General features: G+C 40.8%; 2 protein-coding genes across 17 annotated transcripts in view; both read right to left on the bottom strand.

Moving 5' to 3' along the window:
- med12 (mediator complex subunit 12) overlaps window positions 1-2,549 on the bottom strand; it is a 43,422-nt gene extending 40,873 nt beyond the window's left edge. For 9 of the 16 annotated variants that reach the window (XR_013818125.1, XM_079838368.1, XM_079838373.1 and 6 more), the window contains exons 1-5: window positions 2,377-2,507; window positions 1,313-1,417; window positions 1,022-1,213; window positions 689-848; window positions 340-515 (exon numbers count right to left, since the gene is read on the bottom strand). Coding sequence is in view for 14 of the 16 variants with exons in the window: in XM_079838368.1 (XP_079694494.1) it covers window positions 340-515; window positions 689-848; window positions 1,022-1,213; window positions 1,313-1,417; window positions 2,377-2,478 (735 nt within the window). In the remaining 2 variants the exon portion in view is untranslated. Of the gene's footprint in view, window positions 1-339; window positions 516-688; window positions 849-1,021; window positions 1,214-1,312; window positions 1,418-2,376 lie in introns of all 16 variants that reach the window. The other 7 variants (XR_013818124.1, XM_079838362.1, XM_079838372.1 and 4 more) reach the window with 3 other exon arrangements.
- A 355-nt stretch (window positions 2,550-2,904) lies between these two features.
- LOC307139412 (ATP-binding cassette sub-family C member 5) overlaps window positions 2,905-20,697 on the bottom strand; it is a 58,854-nt gene continuing 41,061 nt past the window's right edge. Inside the window, exons 19-29 of the mRNA XM_079838395.1 lie at window positions 17,624-17,753; window positions 17,341-17,494; window positions 16,327-16,455; window positions 14,757-14,943; window positions 14,541-14,630; window positions 13,970-14,162; window positions 13,693-13,852; window positions 11,734-11,812; window positions 11,524-11,637; window positions 6,304-6,468; window positions 2,905-4,339 (exon numbers count right to left, since the gene is read on the bottom strand). Of these exons, the coding sequence (XP_079694521.1) occupies window positions 4,238-4,339; window positions 6,304-6,468; window positions 11,524-11,637; window positions 11,734-11,812; window positions 13,693-13,852; window positions 13,970-14,162; window positions 14,541-14,630; window positions 14,757-14,943; window positions 16,327-16,455; window positions 17,341-17,494; window positions 17,624-17,753 (1,503 nt within the window). The 3' untranslated portion in view covers window positions 2,905-4,237. The remainder of the gene's footprint in view (window positions 4,340-6,303; window positions 6,469-11,523; window positions 11,638-11,733; window positions 11,813-13,692; window positions 13,853-13,969; window positions 14,163-14,540; window positions 14,631-14,756; window positions 14,944-16,326; window positions 16,456-17,340; window positions 17,495-17,623; window positions 17,754-20,697) is intronic.

The following is a 20,697-nucleotide window of genomic DNA, read 5'->3' as shown; positions in this document are numbered from 1 at the left end:
CCTTATCAATCGCTGCTGTAAAGCGGAGGTGATCGGTTCATGTCTGCGCTGCTGTTTGCTTGAACTGAGACGCTTCAGTGATCTGTGAATGTCACGCCACATTAGAGCGCCAAAACATCGCGACAGCTCGAGAGACGTCTATGGTCTCGCTCCAGCCCATTTCCAATTATTATTGTGAAGTTAACAATGCTTTCAACTTCACACCCCCCTTCCCCAACCCTGAACAAACTAATCGAATCTACACGATTCACAGAAATGACATATTTTGATTCAAAACGGCAAATTTCGCCGAAAAGCGACTAGTTTGCAGGCATGTTAAATAAATATGGGCCCACCTACCTGGAACATGAACATGGCCAGTTTCTCGTTGTACTCCCACTGTTTCATTGCAGTTTCCACCTCAGCAGGAGGTGCGGGCAGAGGAGACCCGCAGCCCTGGCTGGGAGACTGTCTGTAAAACTCTGCCACCTTCTGCAGCTGCTCCCACAGGTATTTAGTAATTATCTGAGTCCATTCTACAGAAGACAGATAAAACCAGTGAGGCGTCGCAGCACAAAGCCCAATTACACAGCACAACAACAGAGGACATTTTATCTTCTTCCGAGGATTAAACGAGGACATGCTGCATGTTTGACAGAGCCACATTACCATACGAGCATACAGAATGATGCACAATAACCACACTAACCTATGCAGGGGTCAATGACGTGCCTCTTCTTCACCTTGGTCTCGGTTATGGCAGCGTGATACGCGCATGTCATTTTAATCATCCAAGCAGATCGCATCACCGGAACAGAGTACTTGGCAAGGTAGCCAAACACTTCCTCTTTCTTGCTGAAGATAGGAACCTAGTGCGCACACACACAGCAATTAGACTAATGCAAAACCCAAGAGAAAAAAAAGAGCATTTGACCTCCTACAGTGAAATCCAGTAATGCTCAGATGTTTGTGTTCTATTAACATATTAGGGACCTACAACAAGCGATCTGTTCAGAGTTCACAAAAATAAACAAAAGCAAACCTTTTTAGCAAGCTGAGTTAGGGGTTTGGTCCCGGCCAAGTCTGTGAACCAATTATTAATGGAGCTCTGCGACCTCGCGGTGACAAGCCAGAAATTATCCTTCTGATTGACCTGCGGCTTCCTCTTCCCGGTGTCGGGGAATGTGTTGCAGCGTAACTTCTCTGCAATGATGCTGCTGAAGTTTGAGCTGATCTGAAAAGCAGAAGGAAAAAGGAATCCCCAGTGTAAACTAATGAGGATTTGACTAATAAAATGCATGCATGCAAATGACCCCGGAATTGGTAATCTTACCTTTGAAGGGTTGAAATTGACATTTTTAGCGCTTCCATGCTCATCGCCTGAAACAGCTGGCTGGTTGTTAAATCCTTGCTTGACGTTCAACGCCGTCAACTCATCCTAATCAACGAGAGAGTGATAGTTTCAGTTACTACATGCATATCCCATTACAGTGTGCAGAAGAGTTAATCAAGCGGCAGGTAATCAGAGTCAATCAGTCCTCCATCCTAATGAGTGCACAAAATTCATCAAGACGACAAACTGACAAATCTGCAGGCACAAGTACAACAGATCACATGCAATGCAGAAAAATAAGACTAATGATGCACTCCATTTAATGAGATTGATATTAAAGTACACTTTCAAATATAATATTCCATTTTCTAGTTGAAAAGCAGCCTTAATGCGTTGGTGATATAATGGTTGTCTATGGTTATAATGGTTGCCCTGGGTAGCATTTTATGCACATACAATGTGTTTGCATGCATACATCATTAATATACAAAATGCCGAACGAGCCAGTGATGCCCACAAATGTTGCCTAGCTAGACAACTCGCTAGGTTTTAAAACGCATCCATGAAAACACTTCAATCCACGAGCAGTTGTCAACAAACATTAACCGACAGTACTAACAGGCTATTGGGATTGTTTACATCTTAAATAAAGCTTTACTGTATACAAATACGTATTTATTTTTTACAAAAACACAAGATAACGATTAACAACAGTCGTACATTTCACCTGACGTGTTTTTTAAATGGCACTGCGACGATGAAAGTGGCTTTAAATAAAAAGCTCGACAAATATAAATCTCACGTCATTTTTAAAACCGAGTTTCACTAATAAAATGACCCTTTTGTCTCTCTAATCATCTACAACAACAACCAAACATGAAGACCGACATAATTTGAGGAAATAAATTATATTTTTCTGTTGAGCTAGTCGAGCCGCTCGGTTCATTGTTATTGGCCGTTAGCTGACGGCAGGGCCTCATCTCAACACCCCTGGAAAAAACACTCTATAATTCACTATTTAAACGTTAAATGTGGCTAGAGAGGAAGCGGGAAAGTAGCCTAACCTCCTTCTGCTTCGGGTCCTGTGGATAGACGTCCGGAGGACCGAGTCTGGGCCGTTTAAGAGGCCTGTGTTCGTAGCTCAGAATGCCGAAGGCAGCCATCATCCCCGCGGCATGTCAGCCCGGTGTGTGGCCGATCCTGAGCGCTGCTGCAGCGGCTAGAGCTCCGCAGCTTCACCGATGCTTCCGCTCCGACAGGATTGATGGGAAAATACAAGACAACATAAAAGTCCCTCCGGTACAGAATAACGGGGCTTCTTTGATTATAAGGACTTTATTTATTCCATCAAGAGCTCCTGCAGTGTCGTTGTGGTTATTTTGTTTCGTGTTGTGTTTTTAATGTGTGACTATATTAGGCAAATGAAAATGCATTTACATGTAACGACCGTTTACGATAATAAAAGTCCAAAGTGAGAACCGTAACATATGAATATTTTTTTCATTTACAATGTTTATATAACGTTTGGCTTTATATCAAGTATGTCCTATTTTGAAATAAAATAATGGTGTTTCCAGGCAAGAACATAATTTCATGAAAATGTCAAAATAATCTTTATCTTTCAACTCTGACAAAGGTTACACACACAGAGCAGTTAAATGTATAAATATACGTTTTATTCAATAAAACATTTTTGTAACAATCATAAAATAAGTGTTCAACAACCACAAAACTATAATCTCTGGATCTTAAAGAACAAGGCAACTCTTAATGATAAACATGTCTAAGCTTGTGAACTGATTTGTCTTTATCTTGATATTTCCAAGAGGAATATCTAAACAGATACTGCACGGTGTGGCATATTTGTTTATTTAAAAAAAAAAAAAAATAGACCCCCCTCCCTCACCCCCACAGGCCTATATAGACCCAAATTCCTGCATAATTCAGGTACCCAAATGTGCAATTCAGCTTGGAAAATACAAACAACTGTCATTCATTCCTGAAGAGATTGTGTAGTGTAGTCTTCATATAAAGAAGTACAGGCACTCTTCAAGAATCTAATTTTTTGAGAAAATGATGTCAGATTATACAAAAATATGCACTTGTAATGCAAATCAAAATAGATGTCTTGATGAATTATTATACGAATTCTCATTGCACATTTTCTTCTCTAAAACACTTACTGCACAATGCTTTTGACAGATATCTGTCAAATATATAACAGCAGAGGCACATAACTTACACAGTATGAGTAACAACAACAGCACAAGGAGAAAAAAATAAGTAGAATGAAAATAAAGCACATTTCTCTTTTTTGTGCTGATTTCTGGAATGACTGATATGCGTGACTGATCTGAATGTCATCTTTGGTTGGATTCATTTGCATGAAAACATCAAATACAAGGCAAATCAATAGGTTACCTTATGGTCAATACACATCTTGCATACTTTTATAGCCCAAAAAGAATTTTAGCAAATAAATGAAAAAGAAAAGAAAAACAAATAAATTACATTATTTATCACTGTGCAAAATTGACTTCTACCAAACACAGGTAGAAGATCTAGTCCAGTACGAGAAATGCACTCAATCAACACTTGTTTGGACTGACTGCAGGAGTCAGGACGCCTCTCTGGCAGGCAGGATTATACAGACATGAACACAAATAAAGTGCCATTTACATGAATGCTTCCATCGGAAAGCTCTCCTTCATAACATTATACACTGTATGAACTCAAAATCTCTCAGTGTGCGAACAACAACATCATCATCTTAAAGTATAACAAACAAACGGAAAATCTCAGTTTCAGCAGCTTCAAGGATTTTGACTCTGCGTCTGGTATAAATCTTCTCGGCAGCAGGTTGGAGGGCCTCTCCGTCTCTCTGAATGTATTGTTGAGCAGAGGGTCCGTGTGTTCGATGCCTGCTTAGATCTTACGGGTGAGCGTTTCTTCTGCTGCCATCATCATGGCACGAAAACACGAGTTTTCATTGGCCAGCAGGTTTGAAGGGGTGTCAAACTCCAAAATCTATTTAAAAGATGATAAGATGTTACAAGTAACTATTTACTGTACATAGTCCTTAATGTATAGCCTATATCTAGGCAGTATTTTGACACAAAATATCAAAGTAAGTGCAATCCTTAAACAAATGACAGATTAAAGGGATAGTTCACCCAAAAATGTACTCACCCTCAAGCCATCCTAGGTGTATATGACATTCTTCTTTCAGACGAATCTGAATCAGTTATAATAAAAAAAATGTCCTGGCTAATCCAAGCATTATAATGGTAGTGAACGGCCGCCCGAAATTTGAAGACCAAAAAAGTGAATCCATCCTTTTTCCGTAAATTGAATACAGAAGGCGGCCCTAGATATTTTACTTTATAAATTAAATGTGTTAAATATGGATATTTTTCTTTCACAAACCCATCGATTCGCTTCAGAAGGCCTTTATTAACCTCCGGAGCCGTGTGCATTTCTTTTATAATGGATGGATTCACTTTTTTGGGCTTCAAATTTTGGGCTGCCATTCACTGCCATTATAAAGCTTGGATTAGCCAGGACATTTTTTAATATAACTCAGAATGTATTCGTCTGAAAGAAGAATGTCATATACCTAGGATGGCATGAGGGTGAGTAAATCATGGGCTAATTTTCATTTTTGGGTGAACTAACCCTTAAAGCTTTTCTTAAAATTAAGTCAGTCAGTTATTCTACATGTAAAGAAAATCTATCAGATAACATTAATACGTTCAAAACAACACTGTTAAACACATTTAATTGCATATGTGACCCTGGACCACAAAACCAGTCATAAGTCACACACGTATATTTATGGCAATAGCAAACAATACATTGTATGGGTCAAAATTATAGAATTTTCTTTTATGCCAAAAATCATTAGGATATTAAGTAAAAATCATGTTCCATGAAGATATTGTAAATTTCCTACCGTGAATCTAAAAAATATATATTATTATTAGTAATGTGCATTGCTAAGGACTTCATTTGGACAACTTTAAACACGATTTTCTCAATATTTTGATTATTTTGCACCCTCAGATTCCAGATTTTCAAGTATCTCGGCCAAATATTGTTCCATCCTAACAAACAATACATAAATGGAAAGCTTATTTATTCAGCTCCCAGATGATGTATAAATCTCAAATTCCAAAAATGTACCCGTATGACTAGCCTGGATGGCAGCCGAACTCAGCCCCGACCATAACATTTGAGGTCGGGAAGTTCAGTCTGGACTTGATCCATTGTGGAGCAACTATGCTCGAACCAGAGCTGTTCGGACCAATGAAATTGTCAGGGCGGGCTTTATACGATGATGGACAGATGCTCAACAGTGACGTAATCATCCACGCAACCAAAGAGCGCTTGGGTTGAACTTGTTTTAATCCTAAACGGAGAACTTGTTCGTATATGCATTCACCTTTACTATTTCTCTCAAAAATGATGATCGTGTTGATAAGTATTTTTACAACACCGGCAAAGATCATTTACATTCATCTTCTTCTTCTACTTCTGAGTTCTGTTGACAACTATGCATCGCTCAACATACGTCACTTACTCCGTTGCTCTGATTGGTTGTAGGTCTATCCAATTGAGTGCAGAGGCATTTTCTTTCCTGGTTCGGTTGAAACATGCCCCCATAATCACAGGCCAATGGAGCATCAGACTCATATTCTGACTAGAATCTGAGTATGATGACGTCAGGCTACCGTATGACTGGTTTTGTGGTCCAGGTTGATGTTAATGGTTTTTTTTGACAGATCTCTATGTTGTTTATATATATATAGAAATAAAAGTTTTAACACCATTATGCTTTTTTTTTAGGAGTTTATCTCATTTGAGACTGATTATCATATTAATTATGAACACATTCTACTAACACTTGACAATTACTGTACCTTTGGGGTCACTGTATGATTATAACTGTTTCATTATCATTAAAACAACAGCAGATGAAAGTGGAGACCCACCTGCCCCTGGTCCAGGACCATGATCCTGTTACAGTTCAGCACAGTGTTGAGACGATGGGCGATCACTAGAGTGGTGCAGCCGCTGAAAGAGGAGCGAATAGTGTCCTGTATGAGGCGGTCTGTCTCTGTGTCGATAGCAGCGGTTGCCTCATCTAAGAGTAGGATCTGAAATACACATCACAAGTTTGTGATCATGAATGCTATAATCAAAATCTTTTTAATGGACAGTCGTTTTCCATTTCTTTTTCATTTCAACAGCCCATGAAATGGTTTGATGAGTACATACACTAATGAGCCAAAACATTATGACCAAGCAAATATTGTTTATCATCTACGCCAGCTCCAGTCTGGATCCTGCCTCTTACAAAGACTTCAGATGACCCAATACCTGTGAAGAGACGACTCCAACTCCTGACAGGACTTCAGATGATGCCAACTTTCACCACTGCCAAATGTTCTATATATTGTAATCATTATTTTCACAACTTGTAATAATTACTTTATTGAGCTCATTGTTTCTTCCTTAAATAAATACATAATGTTAGCTAACTGCATGATTTGTATTATCTCAGAACTGTACATTTCTGAAATATGGACATTACTTGAACACAGTCATCTCTGCTCTGATAAAAAATCACTCTAAATTATAATGTAGACACATGCATTTTCTGTAAAGCTGCTTTGAAACAATATGCATTGTGAAAAGCGCTATACAAATACGTGTGAATTGAATTAAATCTCCTAACAAGGCCACATTTTAAAGTCCCCATGAAATCAAAATGTAAGTTTTTTGGCTTTTAGTATGAATATGTTATCCTTAAGGTTATCTATAAGCTAGTGTGCTTCTATACAATGGCAAAATTCGCGTTTAGAAGATATAAGTGTTCAAAACTTACAGTCTATTACTTCCACCTATGTGGATCAATGATTTTCTGTCCAATCAAATGCTCTCTAGGGTCGAAAGCATTCTGCCCCTACATTACAAATAGACGCTGAAGCCGCGGCTGAAACCGGTCACTTCTTCACAAAATTACTATTTTCTACATGGTGAAAGGCACGTAGTGCACTATATAGGGGATAGGATATGATTCAGACAAATATACTTTCCATCGAGGCAACTGAAGTCTGGTTTCACGTTAGTGTCATGTGAACCTCCACATTGCACACACAGTCTGCTCCGGTCCAGAGACACGATAGCACAGAGCGGATCATATGCATGAGTTGGCGCGAACCACAAAACATAACAGACTTATTTGAATTCTGCACAGAATGCTATATTTTAAAGCGATATAGAGGAGATTAGAAGGAGAAAGAGACAGACTCTGCATTAGAAACAGCAATGATGAGTAAAAGAGATAACACCGGTGCCATGCACCAACATAAATTACACACTCAATGTTTTTGCTTTAGAAACAGTTTCATATTAAATCTAAAGGGGATTATTAGACTGTCAACTGCAGCTTTACCGAGCTCAACGGCGCTGCCTCTGGCAGAGCTGTAATATAAATTAAACGCTATACGCTATATAAACGGGGCTACTCGATATTTCCCTTCCTGTCTTCCTGTTTTAGTGGAAATTACATCAACTCAGTGAATAACTCGCGTTTAGTAAGTAAGTAAGTAAGTAAGTAATCCTTTATTTGTCCCGCAGTGGGGAAATGCGCGGGTTTATGCGCGTTTCAAGGCTCTTCAGTGGGCCTTTAAGGTCTGGGTAGATTAGAAGGTAAGCAAACAATCGGTTCCCATAATAAACATGTTGGATGCAGGAGAAATGGGCAGGAATAAAGATCTGACTTTGACATGGGCCAAATTGTTATGGCAAGGCGTCTGGGGGAGTATCTCTGAAACAGCAAGGTCTGTGTTGCTCCCGGTCAGCAGTGGTGAGGATTTACCAACAGCAGTCAGAGGAGGGACAAACCACAAACCGGCGACAGAGTGTTAGGCGCCCGAGGCTCATCAATGCACAAGGGCAACGAAGGCTATCCCGTCTGGTCTGAGCCAACAGAAGGTCTACTTATGGGAGGATACATCGCACACTGCTGCGTATGGAGCTGCGTAGCCGCAGACTAAACCGAGTGCTTATGATGACCCCTGTACTTCGTCGAAAGTGCCTACAATGAGTGTCGGAACTGGACCATTATAGCAGTGAAAAGGGTTACCTGGTCCAATGAGTCCCATTTGTGTACAGCCATGTACGTGTGCACCGTTTACCTGGGGAAGTGATGGCACAAGGATGGAGGGTTGCCAGAACCAGCCCAATTGCTATTAAAAACATAGCCAATCATGGCCAAATCGCGTTAAGGGGGATTTCCCCCACGTTTCAGGGGGTTGTCGATTCGCCCCGCAAACTTGGCAACTCTTGACAGGATGCACTGTGGGTCAACAAGAAGCCGGAGGAGGGAGTGTGCTGCTCTAGGCAATGTTCTGCAGGGAAACCCTGGGTCTGGCCATTCACATGGATGTAAATTTGACACGTGCCACCTATCTAAACATTGTTGCAGACCAGGTACACCCCTTCATGACAATGGTGTTCCCTAGTGGAAGTGGCCTCTTTCAGCAGGATAATGCACCTGCCACACACTGCACACATTGCTCAGAAATGGCTTAAGGAGCATGATGAAGAGCTCAAGGTGTTGTCCTGGCCTCCAAATTCCTAAGATCTCAATCCAATTGAGCATCTCTGGGATGTGCTGGACCAACAAGTTTGATCCACGGAGGCCTAACCCTCGCAACTTACAAGATCAACTGCTAACGTTTGGTGCCAGATACCACAGGACACCTTCAGGAGTTTTGTAGAGTCCAAGCCTCCACGGGTCGCTGCTGTTTTGTCAGCATATGGAGAACCAACAGCATATTAAGCAGGTGGTCATAATTTTTTTGCTTATTGGTGTATGGGTTTTCTTTCCATATATCTTATTGAAACAGGAAGCTGGGGAGGGACATATTGATTGACCAATAGTCTTGAATGTTTGTTCAAGAACTTGCACAATGAATTAAGTAAAAATGTGTTTATTATTTAAATTGTAAAGTCTAAATCAGCCGTTCTCAACCAGGTCACTAAGAAACATCAGCAAACTTCCAAGAGAGCTTCACAATGACTTTTGATATTTTCATCATTATGCCTAATGCTTATCCAGTAAATCACGAACAACTGTAAGAGTCATTGGTTAACAAGAACATTCAGTTCCTAAAACTTCTGGAATCCTGATGTCATTATTTTAATTACAATTATTTTAGTGACTTATTGTCATTTACAGAAACAAGGAATACCAAAATATTAAAATAAGCTTTTTTTTCTTTTGAGAAAGAGTTTTGTTTCTTCTAATATAGTTGTGGACAATGGAGGGCCTTGGAGACAAAAAGGTTGAGAACCACTGGTATAATTTTTCCCTGAAGAGGTTCTGCTTGGTAGTCACAGATGTAATTCCTGTGGGGGCGTTTGCTCCATGTGAACTGTTCTGTACAGATAGTTACATCATGTCCCTTACTGTTATGATTGCACATTCTGTGCAAAGCTTCCCAGGTTTACATTATCAGCAAGTTTAAAAAACAAAAAGAAAAGAATGGATAAAATGTTATACTAGCAAAAGCCATTCACTGTCTGCCATGTGGTGGCAATGTTTCGCCATTTTACAACAGCAAAGATTCACCAGAATTGTAGATCAGTGCTTCTTAACAGCAGGAGAAAAACAATGATGCAAATAACACACTGCAACTAATCATATAATAAAATAGAGTTAGGGCAGCAAAATAAACCGGTTTGAACATTTTGAAGGGGGAGAAAAATGTAACTATGGTTGCTTATGATATTTTTTTTAAACAAAACTACATTAAAAGTGTAGATGTTTGTTCGATTAAATGAATGCAGGCAACATCCTCTGGAAGATAAATTGTGGACTGACTTTAATCCACACAAACCAGGAAAAGCATCAACCCTTTTAAAAGAGAAAAGCCCTCAAAACGGGATCATTTACTCCCCAAATCATTCCAAACTTTCTTTCTTCTGTGAAACATATTTTGAAGAATGGTGTCAACCAAACAATTTTGGGTTTCCACTGATTTCCCATTGTATTTTTTTGTCCCTGTAATAGAAGTCAATGGGAGCCGAAACTGTTTGCTTGACAACATTCTTCAAAATGTGTTTTTTTATGTTCCACAGAAGAAAGAAAGTCATTCAAGTTTGGAATGACATGAGGGTGAGTTAACGATGACAGAATTTTCATTTTTGGGTGCAAGTATGCCACCACACAAGAAAATGAAAAGAAAATATGTCCCTAAATATAGGTTCACTTGAAAAGAAGATAAATATGGTTTGAGCCAACCACAATGTGTTTTGTGACAAAAATGTGTGGTGAAAACATATCACCACAGATCATCACAATATGGTTCCTGGTAAAATGAACACATTTCAAGATTAAACCCCAACCATGTTTGTTTGCTTCTACTTGACCAAATAATTGCTAAAGAGCAGAGCTGAGATGCAGCATTCAAGAGCGTTTCTGATCTTAAAGGTCCTGTTCTTCGTGATCCCATTTTTCAAACTTTAGTTAGTGTGTAATGTTGCTGTTAGAGCATAAATAATACCTGTAAAATTATAAAGCTCAAAGTTCAATGCCAAGCGAGATATTTTATTTAACAGAAGTTCCCTTTCAAAGCCTACAGCGAACGGCCGGTTTGGACTACATCCTGGTACATCCTGCTTTAATTACGTCAGTAGAACAGTTTGTCGACTAACCTCCGCCCACAAGAATACACGAAAAAGGGGGCGTGGTCTTGTTGCTCCCTAGTGGAGAAGAGGAAGTGTTGCGTTCGGTTCGGTTCGGTTGCGTTTGTCGCCATCAGACGCTGTTATTTTCATCCCGGAATCAAATCACCTTTGTTTGGCCTTCAGGGGCTGTAGTTTGAGCGCGTTCATCTCCCCGTTATGGTAAGAGGCGTGACCTTTCCGGGCAATGTGCGCTAAGCTGCTGTCGAATCACAACACGGGAACCTCTGGCACAATCAGAACTCGTTACGTGTTTCTGAAGGAGGGACTTCATAGAACGAGGAAATTCTCAGGCCGTTTTGAGGACAGTGAAAACAGCAGTATACAGATAAGTAAATTGTGTGAAAAATACTGTGTTTTTTTTACACATGAAACATGAACACATGTTATATTGCACACTGTAAACACAATCAAAGCTTCAAAAAAACACGAAAAACGGGACCTTTAACAGTTACCTTGCTGTGTCTTAGAAGAGCTCTGGCCACACATAGTAGTTGTCTCTCTCCCACTGAGAAGTTCTCTCCATTATCCGTCACCTCTGAATGCAGCGAGTTAGGCAACTGGCTAACCTGAAACCAAATCAACACATTACAACCTCTAAGGCCCAGCTACTCAAAGTCATTTGCCTTCGGGAAATAACTCCAAAACCTCTGGCTCTTTCTCACCATGTCCTTAATGTGCGTTTTTTCCAGTGCTTCCCAGATCTGTGCATCTGTATATTGATCCCAGGGATCCAGATTTGATCTGTTGGTGAGATAAGTAACTTAGTCCACATGGTCAACATAAACTGACCCTAGTCTTACTGTGCACGATTCATCAAGTGCATGTTATTTCAAAGAAAAAAAAAGTTTGTCTTTGCAATCTTTCATCAAAATGTAATTATTTTCTCAACTTCTGAAATGACTTTGGCCCTCCATTCTAGTACGCAAAGCCCACCGTTTCACAATCTGATCAATTCCAGATGGATAAAACCTAGTTTAACTTTCACATTGAAGTAGTATACATTAGGGATTGAACGACTTCATATTTTTTAAAGTCGACATTTATGTGATGAAAGTCGAGTCGACTAGTCACTGATGACGTCATTAATTAAGAAATTAGCCTGAATCTCGAGCTGAGACTTGAGCGCGGGTTACCTTGTGCACAACTATGGCATATGACAGCGCTGCCCACAAGGCTATTGTTACATAACATCTTATTTTTATCAGATCTTTTGTCTTTGGGTCGTTATATTTCTCACCGGTTTCTGTTCATTCTTAATCGCATACAGATAAAGTAGCACAGTAAAGATTACATTTATATGAATGCATTAGTGAGAGAACAACTGCATGTGAAACAATTCTACCTGACAGCGTCTCTCTACTAATAGTGAAGCTGTGGGTTTTAGTTACTCAGAAATACACTATATTGCCAAAAGTATTGGGACACTCCTCCAAATCATTGAATTTAGGTGTTCAAATCACTTCCATGGCCAAAGGTGTATAAAATCAGGCACCTAGGCATGCAGACGCTTCTACAAACATTTGTGAACGTGTGGTAGCGTGATAGGTTGCCACCCGTGCAATAAGTCCATTTGTGAAATTTCCTCACTACTAAATATTCCATGGCCAACTGTTAGTGATATTATAACAAAGTGGAAGCAATTGGGAACAGGAACTCAGCCACGAAGTGGTAGGCCACGTAAAATCACAGAGCGGGGTCAGCGCATGCTAAGATGCACTGTGCGCAGAAGTCACCAACTTTTTGCAGAGTCAATAGCTAAAGACAAACTTCATGTGGCCTTCAGATTAGCTCAGGAACAGTGTGTAGAGAGCTTTATGAAATGGGTTTCCATAGCCGAGTAGCTGCATCCAAGCCTTAAATCAGAGAGTGCAATGCAAAGCATCGGATGCAGTGGAGTAAAGCACGCCGCCACTGGACTTTAGAGCAGTGGAGACGTGTGGAGTGATGAATCACGCTTCTCTGTCTGGCAATCCGATGGACGAGTCTGGGTTTGGCACTTGCCTGTTTGCAAGTTTGGTAGAGGGAGAATTATGGTGTGGGGTGGTTTTTTGGGGGTTGGGTTTGGCCCCATAGTTCCAGTGAACGGAAATCTTAATGCTTCAGCATACCAAGACATTTTGGACAATTTCATGCTCCCAACTTTGTGGGAACAGTTTGGGGGTGGTCCCTTACTGTTCCAACATAACTGCGCACCAGTGCACAAAGCAAGTTCCATAAAGACATGGATGAGCATGAGATGGTGTGGAGGAGCTTGACTTGTCTGCACAGAGTGCTGACCTCAACCCGATAGAACACCTTTGGGATGAATTAGAGTGGAGACTGTGAGCCAGACCTTCTAGAAGAATGGTAAAAAATTCCCATATATACACTCCTAAACCTTGTGGAAAGCCTTCCCAGAAGATTTGAAGCTGCACTGGGTGGGCCAACTCTATTAAACCCTACAGATTAAGAATGGGATGTCATTAAAGTTCATGTGCATGTAAAGGCAGGCGTCCCAAAACCTTTGGGACAAAAGCTTAAATGGTCATGGCAGAGCATTAAAGTCGACTAGTGTGAGCTGCATCATTTTGACTTTGGCTGATAGCACATGACTAGTCTTGGTAAAGTGACGTGGACCATACCTGACAGTACCAATGAAAAGAACCGGCTCTTGAGGGATGACTGACAGCTTGCTCCTCAAGTCCTCCAGACCAATGTGAGCGATGTTGACACCATCAATGATGATTGATCCACAGCTGAGGTCCGCTAGTCTAAAGAGTGCGATGCCCAGTGAAGATTTCCCTGAAGAAACAACCAACCTGTGTCACAATCTATTTCCTAAACCAGTAATATGACTTGCAGTACAGACGAAGACAAACAGCATCTGATAGGTCAGAAAAGTCAAGTAGACCAGTGTACCTGAGCCCGTTCTGCCAACTATCCCTACGGTCTCCTCTGGAAGAATGCTAAAGGAGAGCTTCTTCAGAACCAGAGGAAGGTCATCCCGATAACGCATTTCTACATTCTGAAAGGTGATGCGCCCATCCGCTGGCCAGCTGGAAGCGGGAGCGGAGGATCCGGTGATCTGTCGAGGACCTTCACTTTCCAGGTTCTGAGTAAATAAATGGCATAATGATTTTGCTTTGTACTTCAGAACTCAGCGAGACTAAGTTATTGGCTTCATTAATCACTGTAAAATGCTCTCCGCCACTTGGGCGACAGCTGTACTGTTCTGCTTTGATAAGAGCCTCCTGAAACAAGCTGTGTCATAAGCTATGATGTTCTGGCTGGCAATAAACGCATCCCATGAAGCCCGCTGAGCGGTATATTGCAGGCTCACTATGCAGCGCACTGACCGCTGGGCTCAGCGGCCTGTACAAAGTAAAGAGCTGTTGTCTTGTGTGGGCTGTGTCAGCTGAATAACAAATGGTCTGTCCCTTTCTATTTGCCATTGACACAACCTGCACGCATGTGTCACAGATGCTTCTACCTTTATGTAATGATTGATCCGCTCCACTGAGGTAAATCGGGCTTCGGTTTCAGAAAGGAGCCTCACGGTGAACTGAAACAGGCCAGTCAGCTGGATATGGGGAGGAAAAGAAAATGGACAATGAATAACAATTATGAGCAATAGTAAGCAATGCTAAGTAACGGTCCTGCCCTACAAGCTTCTTGTGCAACACACTCAGATGTGAGAGCAGCGCACCTGTACAGCGTAGGAGATGGCCAGGCCCGCGTAGGCAGGGGGAATGTGGCCGTGCATGAAGACGATGAGGAGGGCTATAGTGGTGATGAGAGAAATACTAATAAGATCCAGACGAACGGCCAGCCAACGCATCGCACAGCTGAACAGATAGTGACACGCTTGGTTTGTGTCAAGCAGGGCTTGATTCCTGGTGGAAAAGAACAGAAATTCAGCCTAATTTTGTAATTTAGATACTTTGAATATTGTATATATACACTGTATACATTTATCTAAGTGTGTGGTCAGTTTTTAATATTTTTGAAAGAAGTCTATTATGCTCACCAAGGCTGCATTTATTTGACAAAAAATACAGTAAAAACATTAATATTGTGAAGTATAATTACAATTTAAAAGTTTCTGTTGAAATATATTTTAAAATGTAATTTATTCCTGTGAACAAAGCTGAATTTTCAGCATCATTACTCCAGTCTTCAGTGTCACATGATCCTTCAGAAATCATTCTTATATGATGATCTGATGCTCAAGAAACATTTCTGATTATTATCAATGTTGAAAACAGTTGTACTGCTTAATATTTTGTGGAAACGGTGATACTTTTTTCAGAATTATTTAAACATACAATATTATTATATGTTAATTTTTACAATCTTTTGTTATTTTGAGGGGTTTTCACTTTCAGTACAGGTGACACCAATATTTTACATTTCTTTCACTGTATGTGTGTAGGATTTACATATAAAATTGGGCATGTCAAATTGAGTAGGAATTCCAAAATATGCCCCGAAGTGGAAGGGATTAATGAATAGAAAGTTCAAAAGAACTGTATTTACTTGAAATATAATTTTTTTTTTTAACATTATAAATATCTTTATTGTCACTTTTGATCAATTCAATGTGTTCTTGCTGAAAAGTAATAATTTTTTAAATAAAAATATTTAAAAAATCTTACTGACACCAAACCTTTGAACGGTAGTGTATATATGCATTTATTAAGTGCATTCTTTCATAACTGTAACCTTAGTTACAATACAAAGCATATAGTTCCAGTCAAATTTGATTGGTCTTGGTTGAGCAGGCAACAACAGCACTCTTGCTCGTGTGATATTGTTTAATTCTAATTGTGGTTACAATTATTCATACTGAAAACATTGATTAAGCAAGATGGTATGAGGCAAAATTACTTTGATAATGAATTATTTAGTAAAATAAATTAAGCATATAATACATTATTAAGGTAGTTCTTGTATATATATATATATATATATATATATATATATATATATATATATATATATATATATATATATATATATATATATATATATATATATATATATATATATATATATATATAAAGATTAACAAATCTTTTTTGTGAAATGTTTTTCTTGAAAAGAGTGCAATGCAATGACATTTGTGTGTGTGTGTGGCTTCAGTATTATATCTACGTTTTGAACTTTGAGAATACTTTCTGAGGCCACAGTACATACATAGTTTCCCCAGCATGACAGGATTTCATTGAAAAGTTCTGCAAAGTCATGGAGGGCGTTTTTTGTTGTCTGAATATTACCTGTGTATGAAGTCAGCACCCCTGCCGTAAGCATAGATAGTGGACAGTCCTTGCAGACTGCTGGTGATATGAGAGGTGAAAGGGGATTGGCTGATATTTTCCAGGCGTTTCAGCTCACGAATGAGAACCCTTTGGGTAAAAAGGACAATCGGAAAAGTAAAATTATATATATATTTTTTTTTTTTCAGTCCCTGACAAAAAGTCACCCAGTCACAGAATATGAGCAGCGATATACAGCTGAGTTTTGATCAAAGCTCTGGCTCATCTCATCTGCTTATCTGTGTGGCTCACAGAACTGCCTGTGATGTGACAGGTTAGTGGCGAGATGGAGGCCCACAGGGGACAATAACGGTGAGACTGAGGGGATCTTCCTGGCTGAGCTGCAGTCATTTCTGGCTTCTGAACTGATTTATATGGGGCTTTATGAGGCCTGTCACACGTCAGCACTAACGCAGGCAGGACAGCAGAGACTATCTGCAGTGTGAGGCAGAGGCCATTACTGATGAAAAACCAGCCTGATTTCAGCTGGTAAGTGCATATATAAAAAGGCACTGCTTGTGAATAATGTCAGTAATGAATCATACTTTTCTTAAAAAGAGGACAAGCGAAGGAGGACAAACCTGCCCTTGATATGCTTTTCTGTAAGACAGATGCTTTAAAAATACATGCATGAGGGTGGTTCTGTTGTCTTTTTAGAGCAAACGTTGCCAATATGACTGTTTGAACACATTTCACTTTAAAGAGAGAAACACATTTGTATCACAGTGGTCAGAACTAGTGGTCGGCAGTACACTGGGGTACATAAAATTGCTGACATATTTAAACATTAAAAATGGTCAAATATTATGTTTATTTTCTTAATACATACGAATAAATGTATCTTTTTAATGAAATAATTATAATAGAAATACAATTAATATAAAGCAAAAAGCATCTCTTCTACATATATTCGTCAATTAATCAGTCTGTTCGTCAATTAATCACATTGTTCTCAATAAATCTGATAGACCAAACCTGGAGATTCGGTTGACAATGAAGAGGAACGCCCCTAAAGGAATGATGGAGAAAAGGAACCACGGAAACACAAGGCCCACCACTCCCAGACAGAACAGCACTAGAGTCACATTCTGGAGCAGCATTTCGGCTTGCATAGCCAGACGCACGTCAACTATGCAAAGAGGAAGAATAGAGAGCCAAAGTGTGAGTGAGCGAGACATCAGAATTGAGCATTGAGACGCCCCCGTCATCCCGCATTTGAAAGGATTTGTGAACTGAGAAAGAGAGAGAGGTTCCTCACCCTCATCCATGTCCCTGGAGAATCGGTTGAGAATGCGTCCCAGGGGTGTTGTGTCGAAAAAGCGCATGGGGCTCAGAAGTAGAGTCTTAAATAGTTTATCATGCAGAACCGAGGCTGCCCGCACAGTGCACTGCAACAACAACAACAACAACGACACACACAACAGTGTTAATAATGCATGCATCCAGACACAACAATAATGCTAATAAATGGGCCGGTGATTTAAAAACCTATAAAATGCTTTAGCTAGGGTCCACAATGCAAATAAACAGGTCAGGGATGTAAACAAACATTAACAGCCATAATAGCTAGATTATATCAGGGGAGACCTTGGCAAGCATACAGTAACGTTTTTGCCTGAGCTCTGTGAGGTCCAGACGGGACATCACACACATCCACACTGGAAGTCACCAATGCTGCCCGAGTCTGACGTGACTACGCACAGATCAATCAGCTGGGCTCAACTTCAGCCACAGTAAAATAGGGGAATTTCTTACTTTGTTAACAGATATATATTACCCTGGTATAAAAAATGACTTTGTAGAATAGAAAAACAGCTTGAAGGGTTTGTTCACCCCAAATTAAAATTATTTAATTAATTGCTTACCCTCGTGTCGTTCCAAACCTGTAAGACTTTCGATAATCTTTGGAACACAAATGAAGATTGTTTTAATAAAATCTGAGAGCTTTATCCCTCCATTGACAGCTACGCAACTGACACTTTCAAGCCCTATTTTCTGATGGACTATTCCCTTCAAAACTGTCAAAGTTTAAGCTTCAAAACTACTTTAAACTCCCTACTATTTCAAACTGAAATCCTTTTAAAACAAATGCTTTTAAAACTTCTTCAAACTGTCTGGTCAGGCTTTCTCAAGCCAACTTCAAAGTTTGTCTCAACAAACTCTTGTTTTATATAGTTTGTAAATAAAGTGGTTACATTTTATGTTTTTTGCACAAATAAAGCACTCGAGTCGCTTCATTAAATTGAGGTTAAACCACTGGAGTTAAAGGATTATTTTAATTAGTCTTTACTACCTTTTTGGGGCTTGAAAGTCGTTTCTTTTTAAGGTTTCCTTAAAAAGATCTTCATTTGTGTTCAGAAGATGAACAAAAGTCTTGGGAACGTCATGAGGGTGAGTAATTAATGACAGAATTGAATTTTTTGGGTGAACTAACCCTTTAAACAGCTGCGTATTAGGATCATGGATACAATTCACAGGGCCCAGGAAACCCACTCCCAGAGTGTCTCCACCATCACAGGGCCATGGACAATGTTCACAGTTGTAAAGTTAAAAGTGCACAATAGATAAAGTTATTGTCTTCGACTCTGAACCGCCTATACGAGTCGTTTGTATTTCAAATCTCCTTGTACGACGGTTCTACATCACTAGAAAAGACGCTTGCATAATGCCCGTCTGCGTTGTAAGTCATCCGCCCAACTTGACCCGCCCTGAAACGTCATTTTACTGACGACAGCTTCTCAAATCTCGGAGTTCAACACGGGATTCACAAAACGCTTGATCTTAAGGGATGAGTCAATACCCAGTTTATTTGGACCAGTTGCTCCTCAGAATCACAACCTGTAAGTATGAATAATTATTGATGTATATATTTTATACCGGGTGTTCAAAATACGTAGTTCCCATTCAGTCGGTCACGTTCGACGTACGTCGGACGTATCGACGAATTGGGATCACTTCTGGGAGCCCCTATCAGCTTCGAGCTATCTAGAACCGGCCAATGAACAATTGCTCCGCCCCGCGCCGCGGGTATAAACAGGAAGCGAGAGCGAATGCACGCTGTCATTCACTTCGGAGCCACACGGCAGATGAAGACGACTCAAATTGAGTTCGCTGCTATCAGCAAGACATTAAAGAGTTTGAAAGAACCGGAGAAGAGGAGAAACGCGTGTTGGAGAGACGGCACATTCCAGCGGGACCGCGGAAGACTCATCAGCTGCCTCTGCGCTACAGAGAAAACTGCTGTTTTCACAGCAACAAATTTCTGTTGGTCTGGTTTGGGCGTTTTCCTGTATTGAGTACAGGCACGGGCTGCACTACAATCCCGTGCGCTGTCGCGTTTCCCCCTGAGTGCTTCAGCACAGAGCGTTTCCTCACAAAAGAGTACACGGGTGACGCTGCGTCTTTTTCAAGATGGCATTCCACCCGTGCGTTTCTGGATGCGGTTGTTTCCTGTCCTGACGGCCACGATCCCTCTCGCATAAACATGTTGAGACTGTGTCGTGGGTGATCCATGTTCTCCCAGGGGAACGGGATCACGTCGACGCGCTGGTCATCTCACCTTCCGCGTGAGGGTTTGAGTGTTCAGCGCGCCGTGTGCCGTCTGGCTGCCGGGTGACAGCGCGGGTTGCCACGGCAACTCTGCGCGCGTCACTCGGCGCCTAAGATGCGCGGTCGAGACTATGATGCCTCAAACGGGGTTGAGTCCCTTCGCTTATACCCCGATCTAGTCTCTTTTCTGGTGCACCAGAGGGGGGACTATTTTGGCTGATAAGCCTGGGTGGCCTGAGGATTACAGTGAGGTTTCCCCGCCGCGTACATCTCTGTGGGCCCCTCACTCCTCTATCGCATCGCAAGCATGTTGAGACTGTGTTCGTGGGTGGTCTATGCTCTCTCACGAGAGCATGGCCACGTCGGCGCGCTGTTCGTCTTGCCTTTTTCATAAGGGCTTGAGTGATCAGCGTGCCGTGTGCCGTCTCACGGCCACGCCCACTGTCTCACGTGTCTGCTGGTAGCTTACAGATGGGATTGCTGGTCCTTGAAAGGGGACCTAGCATTTCATTTGGGGCTCTAGCAGAGGACAGATGTCAATCGCTGCATCGGAGAGAGGGCTGTTATGTGTTGAAAATGAAGATGATGCTGAGATTCCCACCGTAATAGTGGGCGCTCGTGCTGAATCAGATTCATACTTGACAGCCATGCTTTCCCGGATGGCTGAGGCATAGTGCAACGCATAAATCGCCTTGCCTGCCCCTTGCCTTTTTTCGGATGTGCATTGGAAGGCTTTGGCATTGTGGAACTATTGGTGCCAAAATATGGAACACCAATAGGGCC

Source organism: Gobio gobio (genome assembly GCF_949357685.1).
Source record: "Gobio gobio genome assembly, chromosome: 16".
In the NCBI taxonomy this organism is placed as follows: Eukaryota; Metazoa; Chordata; class Actinopteri; order Cypriniformes; family Gobionidae; genus Gobio; species Gobio gobio.
The sequence above is the reverse complement of the archived record's forward strand: the minus strand, read 5'-3'. Positions and strand labels throughout refer to the sequence as shown.